Source organism: Saprolegnia diclina, assembly GCF_000281045.1.
Source record: "Saprolegnia diclina VS20 unplaced genomic scaffold supercont1.1, whole genome shotgun sequence".
Classification (NCBI taxonomy): domain Eukaryota; phylum Oomycota; class Saprolegniomycetes; order Saprolegniales; family Saprolegniaceae; genus Saprolegnia; species Saprolegnia diclina.
In genome coordinates, this window is record NW_008246068.1 from 691,067 (window position 1) to 701,202 (window position 10,136).

General features: G+C 60.1%; 6 protein-coding genes across 6 annotated transcripts; 4 read left to right on the forward strand and 2 right to left on the reverse strand.

Annotated features, from left to right (window-relative positions):
* The first annotated feature begins 192 nt into the window (after positions 1-192).
* On the forward strand, positions 193-1,684 carry SDRG_00212 (hypothetical protein). The gene is made up of 8 exons (XM_008605680.1): positions 193-377; positions 428-524; positions 571-677; positions 727-814; positions 860-926; positions 980-1,176; positions 1,221-1,264; positions 1,311-1,684. The coding sequence occupies exons 1-8, from the start codon at positions 216-218 to the stop codon at positions 1,572-1,574; spliced, it is 1,026 nt and encodes a 341-aa protein (XP_008603902.1). The 5' UTR covers positions 193-215; the 3' UTR covers positions 1,575-1,684.
* Positions 1,606-3,112, reverse strand: SDRG_00213 (hypothetical protein; the record flags this gene model as incomplete). The annotated part of the gene is made up of 3 exons (XM_008605681.1): positions 1,606-2,395; positions 2,443-2,900; positions 2,948-3,112. 3 exons carry the CDS (start codon positions 3,110-3,112, stop codon positions 1,606-1,608), a joined length of 1,413 nt encoding a protein of 470 aa, XP_008603903.1.
* A 953-nt stretch (positions 3,113-4,065) lies between these two features.
* Positions 4,066-6,011, forward strand: SDRG_00214 (hypothetical protein). Its single transcript, XM_008605682.1, has one exon. The coding sequence runs from the start codon at positions 4,223-4,225 to the stop codon at positions 5,972-5,974; it is 1,752 nt and encodes a 583-aa protein (XP_008603904.1). The 5' UTR covers positions 4,066-4,222; the 3' UTR covers positions 5,975-6,011.
* A 523-nt stretch (positions 6,012-6,534) lies between these two features.
* Positions 6,535-6,837, forward strand: SDRG_00215 (hypothetical protein). The gene has a single exon (XM_008605683.1). It carries the CDS (start codon positions 6,569-6,571, stop codon positions 6,791-6,793), a length of 225 nt encoding a protein of 74 aa, XP_008603905.1. The 5' UTR covers positions 6,535-6,568; the 3' UTR covers positions 6,794-6,837.
* Positions 6,829-8,106, reverse strand: SDRG_00216 (hypothetical protein; the record flags this gene model as incomplete). Its single annotated transcript, XM_008605684.1, has 4 exons — positions 6,829-7,210; positions 7,262-7,853; positions 7,897-7,960; positions 8,003-8,106. Coding segments are annotated over 4 exons (1,142 nt in total), but the record flags the coding sequence as incomplete, so codon positions are not given.
* A 453-nt stretch (positions 8,107-8,559) lies between these two features.
* Positions 8,560-9,988, forward strand: SDRG_00217 (hypothetical protein; the record flags this gene model as incomplete). The annotated part of the gene is made up of 2 exons (XM_008605685.1): positions 8,560-9,939; positions 9,986-9,988. 2 exons carry the CDS (start codon positions 8,560-8,562, stop codon positions 9,986-9,988), a joined length of 1,383 nt encoding a protein of 460 aa, XP_008603907.1.
* Between the last annotated feature and the right edge of the window lie 148 nt (positions 9,989-10,136).

Genomic DNA, 10,136 nt, shown 5'->3' on the forward strand with positions numbered 1-10,136 from the left:
GTACCCGCACATACTTCGGCGTCAGCTCTCGGCGTCAATCGCTGATCTTGGGCGACGACCCTGACCTCTTCTGCTCCTACCGGGATCCGGTCCAGGTGTGGTGGATTTGGCGCGGCCCGACTTCAAGTTGCGTGATAATAGACTGGACCTCTTAAAATGCATACTTGTGAAACATCAAATGCCAGAGGAGATACCAACTTCGTCGACCGAGCACGATGGGCAGCGAGCAGTCGACGCCCGCGTCGCCGGTCCCGGAAGAGGGCGATGGCTCGAGCTCTGGCTTCCGCGTGCTTGGCATCCAGGAGAACTCGCCCTCGTCAACGGTCGGCTTTGTCTCGTTCTTTGACTTTATCGTGGCGGCGAATGGCATTCGATTGGTATGCATCAAGAGGTCATGGCGACGGCGCGCTCACGCCCACCTGTGTAGGACACGAAGGACGCGACGTTCATGGAGATCATTGCACAGAGCGAAGACGTGCCCATGAAGCTCTCGATATACAACATCAAGTCGCAGACGACCCGCGGTACATGACGTTGCCGTCCTCGCCTGTCCTGGATGCAAATGACTAGAGCTCGAGATGACACCGACGCGCCAATGGCCTGGGAAGGGCATGCTGGGCGTCACGATCCGCTTTGACTCGTTTGAAGGCGCCGAAGACAACCTGCTCCACGTGCTTGTACGCGCAAGATCCACGAAGCGTGTGCACTCAACCGCGACGTCTGTAGGAGGTGGCCGACAAGTCGCCGGCGCAGCTTGCGACGCTCGAGCCCGAGGCAGACTTCCTCCTTGGCACGCACGAGCGCGTTTTTCGAGGTAATGACGACGCTGTCTTGCTGTCGATGACGACATGTCGACTAGATCCCGAAGACCTCTACGATGAGATTTTGGACAGCCTCGACAAGCCTTTGCAGTGCTACGTCTACAGGTACGACGCACTCACTGCACGACTGCGGTAGACTCATGGTTGTCTCGTCGTAGCGCCAGAACAGACCAGGTCCGGCTGGTCACGATCGTGCCCAACGACCGCTGGGGCGGCGAAGGCTTTGGTTTCCTCGGCGCCGAGGTCGGCCACGGGTATCTTCACCGTCTACCCGCGAGTGTGCGCCATTCGAACGGCGAGTCGGTCGGCTTTGTCAACATTGCGGCGCACACCCAAGCTGCGACCGATGTCTACGGTACCATTCCTCCCGTCTCCTGCGTCCGTCACTGTAGTGCATAGCGCGCGAGCTGCCGGCCGAGCCCGTCGCGCCGGTTGAAGACACGGTCCGAGCTTCATTCTCGTTGCAATCACGCTGCATACAACGCATAGGTCGAGGCGGCCGAGACGCCTATCGAAGCACCCGCCGTGGTTGCCCCCGTGGTGGTGGCGTCGACACCTGCACTGGCCGAAGTCCTCTCGGTGAGTGCGCCATCGTCGACGTCGTCGTTGCCGTCGCCGCGGCGGGACGTCGTGGCCATCGCGCCAGCGCCCAAGTCCAACCCAGTGACAACGTCGCCGTTTCCGCCCATGGGCTTCCCGGGGTTCCCCATGTCGACGGTCGAGACGTACATCAACCCCATGTCCCGCGACTAAGTACTGTTGACGACGTGTGTATTGCGCAAGTCTACTCGGCGGCTTCGAGCTGCTTGAGCATGTCGAGAATCGACTCGGCTGTCTTTTTGCTCTGGGGCACACCCGTCCCCGTGTAGTACATGTCGGCGAGGTTCTTCCACGCCGACATCGAGTGGCGGTCGGCCGCCGCTTGGTAGTACTGAAAGGCCTTGGTGTACTCGCGGCGTTCGTACTTGAGCGCGCCGAGGCAGCAGAGCGCGTCGGCGTGTTCGAGTTTTGCCGCTTGCGTGTAATATTCGATCGCTTGCCGCATGTCGGGCGCCGTCAGCGGAGGCAGACCGTAGTGGTAGGCGTCGGCCATGCAGTAGATGGCGTCGGCGTCGTCGCATGCGACAGCGGCCTCGAGGTAGCGCCAAAACACCTCAGCGTCGGGCGCGATACCCATGGTCTCGTCCCCGCTGCGGTAGAGCTGGGCGAGGTAGTAGCGGGCGCCGCCATGACCTTTGTCAGCGGCCGCTTCGAGCATGAGGAGGCTGCTGGTCGCGTTCGCCGGGACGACATCGTGGCCGACGTGTAGCACATGACCCATGAAGAAGAGCGCACTGGGGTCGCCGACCTCGGCCGCCTTCATAAAGTAGCTCATCGCGCGCTCAGCGTCCGTGGGGATCGGAGGCACTGAGTTGGCGCTGCCGTTGTAGTAGAGCAGCCCAAGGTTGTAGAGCGCATCCGGGTGCGGGTTCTGGCAGTTGGCGAGGAGCGAGTACCACGCGGCGCCGGCGTGCGCGAGCGGCGGGTCGTGCTCCATGCAGAGGTTCCCGAGGCGGACGTAGGCGTCGCGGTGCCTGCAATGACTCTGTATGAGGACGTGTCCTTGGAGAGGGTGACGTACCCGGCATCGGCCGCGCGGCGGAGCCACTCGACACCCTTGGCGTTGTCTTGGCGCATGAGCTCCATCGGGTCGGACGGGGCCACAAAGGCCTCGTCGAGCGGCGGTAGTTTCTTGCGCCCGTTCAAGAGCGGCTCGACGATGCTGCCAAAGACGTCGTCCAAGGCGTCAGTCGTCGTATGCTGGACGAGACTCGCGGCCTGTGTCTTCTTCTTTTGCTCTTCGCGGTACGCCTTGTACATCTTGCGCGCCTGCTTCCGAATGGTCCTGATGTCCTGCGGGTCGGTGGTTGCATTTGCCTTTTGGCGCATGTCCTCGGCATCGAGGAGCCACTCGTCTTCGGCCGACGTCGCGTCATTGGCCTCGTCGTCTTCGAGGTACATGAGCCCTAGCTCATATTGCGCGACAGCGTCCTCCTTGTAGGCGCGCACATGCAGCGCCTGGACCTCGTCCCAAAAGGCCTACGTAGCAAGACGCATGAGGACTGGCGATTGTCGCGTAGGATTACATTGTCAGTTGGCACCGACGCACCATGCAGCGATCGCACATGCAGAGAAAAAGGCTGCGCATGGCGCAACGGGTGCGTGACAGAGACCACCGAGCGCTGCTGCGTTCGCACGCGGGATGCCTGCCGAGCGGCGTGGCGGGCCAGTACTGCTACGCGCCGCAGCATCTTGAGTTTGTCCAACGAAGCCTGAGGATGCGGAAGCGCTTCGCGATGCCATTGGCCCAAAAAGCAAGTGTTTTCGACCAATCCAACACAGCCATACGAACGAACCCGATTCGTGCAAATTACGTTGAATTGCAGCCAATCAAGCGCATCGAAGACGTGTTGGAACTTCAGCGAAGATCGAAGACAACGCTGTGCAACCAGCTGCTCGGTCTTGTCTCTACCAGGTGCCACATTTCCGAGATTCTTCAACGGAGATCTGGTTTATGGGTCCACCCCCCAGGAGCTCCCCCGGGGTCCTACTGTTATGTGACGCGGCTGTCTGGAATGTTAGGCGTCGACGCCACCGTGAGGCTAGTCGCACGCAGCTACACGTGCATGCACGCAATGCGTTTCTCGTCCGCCTCGTCCAGTCCCATGACGAGTCTCATGGATTGATGGCGACTGCGCATCCTCTACTAGTATACATAGTCGACTAAGCTTCGCAGTCCAAGCGTGTGCGCCAAGTCAGCAAGCTTGGACAGCATGGGGTCCTCTTTCTTGTCACACAACAGAGATCGATCGAGGAGCAACACCAGCCGCACCTACACCAGCCGCGCTGTAATAGTCCTTGGGTCCTCGCCATGCAAGTGTGATCATAGATTTATCTCGCATAAGTCGTACCCGTAGCGCCTTCGCGCCATCGATCCTCTCTTCTGGTTCTCGAAGACGGACGAGCAATGAGCAAGAACGAGCATTCGCGTGCTGCGAGTTCGGATTCTGCGTGTCCTCATACGTACAGTACATGAGATGTGGGTGCAGTCCACGTTCCATGTCGTGGCGACTCTAGAGCATTTGAGCAGTGCTTGTACGTACGTGCGTGCACGAGACGATGCGTCGAACGCTGCGACAGCGAGCCCGCGTAATGTTGCGTGCAACTAGCCGACCCAGGCGCTGTGTTATAACGCACCTTTACACTCGGTAGAAAGGGCAATCTGGCGCGGTGGTCCACCACCTGCTCGTTCCCGGCGGATACACGGGCGCGACTCACGCGCCGAGTCAGACGACACGAGCGTGGTTTGTAGGCAGCATCATTGGTGAAAAGACAGGTTCTCGATCAACAACCTCGTCACCATGGCCGCTGCCCGCCCCCGGATCATCCTCTTTGATGGCGAGATCCCGCAAGAGTCGACGCCGCAAGCCAACTTTATTGAGATGCAGCAGCATCAGAAGGCCAACACGCACGGTCTGCTCTACGACGCGAACCGGGACCACCGAGCCATGTCGGTGCCGCGGCCGCCGCCCAACACGCACTTTGCGCAGCCTGCGCACCGGACGCCGACACCAGCGCGCAAGCCGCCGACGTACAACCCGAGCGACTATGGCTTTGCGGCCAAGATGCGCAGTCCGACAGCCATGTTCATCGGTGCGGTCGTCGGCGCAATCGTCGGCGGCGTCCTCGCCAACTACAAGGCGCTCAACGGCGACAACATTTCACCAGTCGCCGCGCAGTGGGTCTCGCTCGTCGGGTCGCTCTTCTACCGCGCCATGACGTGCATCGTCATTCCGCTCGTGCTCTCGTCCATGGCGCTCAGTGTCTCCGAGATGCTGCGTATCGGGAAGGGCACGGCGATCTCGTGGCGCGTCGCATTGTACTTTTTCCTGACCAAGGTGCTCGCGGCGACGACCGGGCTCTTGATTGCGCTGGCATTTGCGTCTCAGTTTCAGAACATTGACGAATCGCACCGGCAGCGCGACATTACGTCGGACGCCAAGATGTGGCTGCGCTGCGGCAGCCTTCCGTCCGACGACAAGTTTATGACGCTCTCAACCAACGGCACCATCACATGCGAGAGCCGGGACCCTTTGGACGCCCGCGCGATGGCCAACTCGTCCTTTGTCATGCGCGATACCAACAACGTCTTTGTGAAGAACGCCGACATTGGCGCGATGCCCAAGCGGACGTTTGCCCAGGCAGTGATTGACATCTCCAACGACATTGTGCCCGACAATGTCGTCAAGGCCATGGTGTCGACCAACGTCCTCTCGGTGGCGATGTTTGGGCTCCTCTTTGGCGCCGCCGTGTGCAAGAATTACCGTCAAAACTCGACCGGTACGCATTACGTCATGGACATTCTGCGCCAAGTCAACCACGTGTGCACGGTGCTTGTGCACTGGCTGCTCGTGCTCGCCCCGATCGGCGTCGCGTCCTTGGTGGCGGGCGTCGCGGCCGCCAAGCAGCCCATCGTTGGCGACGGACGCGCATTCTTTGCGCAAACGTACGCGTTCATGCTGACGCTGGGCATTGCGATCGTCGTGTACACGTGCATGCTGTTGCCGCTCTTTTTAGCGCTCTTGGCGCGCATCAACCCGTACCCGTACCTGCTCAAGATGTTTCCCGCGCAGCTGTTTGCATTTTGCACGGCCTCGAGCGCCGCGACGCTGCCCGTGTGCATGCGCTGCGTCGAGGGCACGAAAGAAGTGAGCCAGTCGCTCTCGCGCTTTGTCATTACGCTCGGCGCGCCGCTCAACAAGGACGGCGCCGCGATTTACCTCTCGGTCGGCATTGTGTTTTTGGCCAATAGCGCCGGCGCCACGCTCTCGGGCCTCGACCTCTTCTTGACCATTGTGCTGAGTCTTGTCGGCTCGATGGCTGTCGCGCCCGTGCCCGGTGGCTGCCCCGCCGTGCTCTACTGCATTTGGACGTCGCTCACATCGGTGAACTCCAACCAAGTGCCCGGCGCGCTTCAGACGCTCCTCCTCCTCGATTGGTTTGTCGATCGGTTCACGGCCGCGGTCAACGTCACGGGCGACACGGTCGTCGCCCGCGTCATCGCCAAGCAGATTGACGAGCAAGGCGTCGACGAGCAGACTGCCGACTACTAATGTATGTGAATCCAACACCTTGATTATATGAGTCCGATGGTGGTCGTCATGGTATGACGCGTGACATGGATACAGGAGACAAAGTGTTCTCAATGCGCGCCCTCGCTTTCGGCCTTGCATTTCGCAGTGGTTGTGTCGGGAGCAGGTCGAGGGCAGTACCCCTACCCCTGCCCTACCCCTTTACTGAGCCTCGGTATATGGACCTGGATACGCACCGTTCAAGCAACGACACACGCTCGTCCTCACATACGAGAGCGCCGTGTCCTGTCTTACTCGACTTGTGCGCTCCATGCCGCGCGCACTGCTATTATGGGTGCATTTACGGCGTGAAAAGTTAGGTCCCTGCCAAGCCCTGCCCATGCTTGCGAGTTCAAACCCTTTCGACCGCAATACTGTAGTACGGGCGGGGTACGTGCTCTACCGCAGCTCTAGATCGCTAGTGTCGTGTCGCTCGTTTAGCTTAGACTCGTAGTGGCGATGGCGTTGATTCCACGACCAAGCCGAACTCGAAGTTCGAAGTACACGAATATGCGATCTCTGCCTTCGAGGCTTTTCATCATTTTCGACCACGCGGCCAAGGAAGAGACAGACAGCATGGCGTTCAACCTCTTTGCCCCGGCCGAGACGATCAACTACGACTTCGTCGCGGGCATGTACGGCCTCTTCACGCTCCTCGCGATCGTGCTCTATGTGCTGCAGCACTACACGGACGCGGTCGAAGGCTTCTACATCGTCATGGCCCCGTTCGCGCCGTGCCTGCTCTGGAGCCTCGTTGTGCGCCGCAACTGGCTGCGCCTCGAGAAGGCCAAGACCGACTAACCGTCCACGCTTTTGTAATCGATGCTTGCTATATACTATCCAAAGTGGCGCGACGCGAAGCGTGGCATGTGCTGTCGCTTCGCGCGCTTCTCCCGCACGAGCGACAGCGCCTGTCGCCGCCGGTACGCGCTCTGGAGGCGCACGACGCTGCGGTAACCCGGGCTGCTCTCGGCCTTGATGATGTTGCGCGAGTTGGGCCGCGAAAACGTGAGCTTGCAGCGCTGGAAGCTGTAGTAGTAGCGCGCCTTGGTTGCGGGATCGACGCACTCGACCCACGCGTTGTCCTTGTCCCGCGCGAGCTCGAGTGCGACGCGACGGACCTCAACGTCTGCACGCAGCTTGGCGTCTGAGAGAAGGACCTCGAGCATCTGTAGCTCCATGAAGCGGGGCACGACAGCCCTTGCGCCGTCAAAGTCCCTACACATCACACGCTCCCAATGCCGGTCAACGATCTATGCAAACACGTACGGCGGCTCATCAAGCACGCACGCTTGGGTGTCGCGGTTGTAGTAGTACGGGACGCCGCCGTCCTCCGTGTGCGCCATGAACCACACGTTTTCCTTTGGCGTCCGGGTCGGGGGCTCGAGGACCTTGGCCAAGTACGGCGCCGCGACCGCCGTCGGCAAGAGATGCGCTTGCATGTGCACGTGGTTGAGGGCGCAGGAGACCCAGTCTCGGAGTCGGAGGTACGCGGGCATGCGCTGCCACGACGGATCGGTCGGCGGCACTTGGTACGTCGACGGCAGCGACAACAGAAGGTCGTCAAGGTGATGGCGCGAGAGGTCGTACGGCTTGGTGAAGAGGCCCATGGGTTCATTGCACGCGACCCACTCCCACCCGCAGAGGTGTGCGTCAATGTTCTTGACGATCCACGCGGCCCAGACGCCCGACCAAAGCACAGCGGCTGTGGCCTTCGGCGACGGCACGTTGAAGAGCCAGAGGACGCAGCGCACGGTGGTGAGGACGGCTTCGGACGGCGGAAAGTCCCACCCGAGCGGATCTAAGAAGTCCGACTTGCCCATTTCTTGAAGCGCAATGACGCTCTCGTCGTACGCCGAGACTAGAAGCAGTGCTCGGCACGCATCGAGCATCGAGGAGGGTACCAATCGCAAGCACTTCCATCTTGGTGAACGCTGGCGACAGGTACGGGCGCTTGGCAATGTACTCCTATACCGCGAGATCGTTCAGAGCCACGCAAGGGTGTCGTACCTTGTCGAGCTGCATGGCGAGCTGCGCTTTCGGGACGCCTTTGGCTTGCAGCTCCTTCTTGAGCTTCTCGAGGTAGCTTGCCAAAGCGTCGTCCTCGGGCATGCCAAAACTATCTACTAGCCAAACAAGGATAAAGATAGATCCACGGAATACCATCCACTGCGTCGCCGCCTTTGATGACCTCTGCGCTCTCACACATCGGGCCCTCTCGACTTTTCAGACTGGTACACCCCCGACCAAGGCGTCGCGCATCGCGGAGAGTGTCGTCAACTGGTGAACCACCGCCGAGCGGCGCTATATAATCCAGCATAACTTCATGTTTGCGTGCGATCGAATTCTGAACCAAAGCGTTCGTACCAGCTCTCCTCGCAACGCTTGCGTCGACGCCGAACGAACAGCGACCAACTTATGACGGTTCAACAGAGCTCGAGGGACGCCGCGTTTGTCGCATCCGGTACAGTGGGCGCGACTTGACTCGGAACCGGTACGGCGTCGTAACCGTCCCGACACTCTCACAAGTCGTTCAACAGCAGGTTCACCTCGTGCCATCGGCGCCGATGCAGATTCAAGTTCGCCCGTCCGTGGCCACGGGTCCTGGCATCTCTTGCACATTTTCGCCTCAGCGATTTCACTGCCTTGGCCGCCGCCTCGTCGAGCTCGGTGGCATGCTCTCTGTCGTTGTTTCAATTGGCATCAGCACCTGCGCCCTCGCTATCTTTGCCTCGTATCTCGAGACCGACTTTTTCGTGCCCAACTTTAGCTCAGCAACACCGATCCTCGTCGCCATCCTCAACCACCACCTCGCTCTCTCCAGGTCCGGCGCTATCGACGTCCTTGCACCTCAATCCGCTTTTGTACCGTCACTTCAAGGCGCGAGTCCGGCGTATCCGCGCCTCATCATGTACCAGGAGCTCACCCGTCTTCTTGATGGGGTGCGGGGTCTGCGACGCCTTGGCGCAACGCAGGTCGTCAAGATGGTCTCGCCCTACTGCTGGGCCGACCTCAACAAGACGTACGAGCTCGCATACACGACCAAGCGCCAAGCGCGATGTGCTCTGTATGAAGCCACGAACGGCGCTGTACACCTCGAGACGGTGCTCCGCAACATTGATTTCAGCGGCTTTCTGGACGCGACCCAAGGACTCTTTCTGTCGACTATAGCGCATCCGATTGCGCAAAGTGGGTCGGCTGGCGCAGCGTGGCTCTCGACTCTAGAGACGCACGTGTGGACGCCCGAGGCAGACGAAGTGGCACTCTGGGCGTCGTACGGGCTTGAGCGCTATACGCTGCAGTACGGCACCGGTATCAGCATCGGCGTGTCCGAGTCGATCTGGGTCGAGACAGCACTCGGACAGATATTGTCGTTGCCGCTCAAGACAATATCGACGACCAATCGGTGGACGTTTCGAACGACCAAGGTCCTCTACAATCTCTTGTACAACGACTTGTACGCCATTGGGTCCAACCAGAGTCTCGTTCGGGGTACGACCAACTACTTTGGCGACGTGGACGCGAGTCAGATTGAGGCGTTCGCTATGCAACCTCCGCTCAAACCAGTACAACAGGCCATCCACAACAACCTCGGACCGTTCGGCAGCATTGACGTCAAGTGGGTACCGCCACCACCGCGCCTCCTCACCGCTGTGCAAGCGTTTGAAGCGACCCTCGTCGCAGCACTTGTGACGTCGACCACAATGCCATCGGTCGACATGTCCCGCGAGACGCTGCTCGTGACGCCACGCCGCTGGCTAAATCGTGAGCTCGGCTTTGTCTCGGGCAATCCCATGTGCACTCTGGGACGACCGCAGAGCTTTGTGCAGCAAACATTTCGATTCGACGACGTCTGCGGCAGCCAGGCACCGTTGACCCTCGAGTGGCACAGCTTCAACGCTGTCTTTGCACTTTGGCTTCTCGGTGGCTCGGTGTCGACGACTGACGTCTGTGCGTCATGTCCCACCGACTCGATGGCCTGCCAACGACTAGTGACCAAAGCCAAAACGCTCTATGACGCATTGTCTCTACCACTGCTGGACCCGGCGTTGCTATCAGATCTTATATCGCTGGACATTGGGTTCCTCCAGATCTTTTACACCAACCAGACAGCCATCGCTGTCGACCAGCAGCGGCTCCTCGC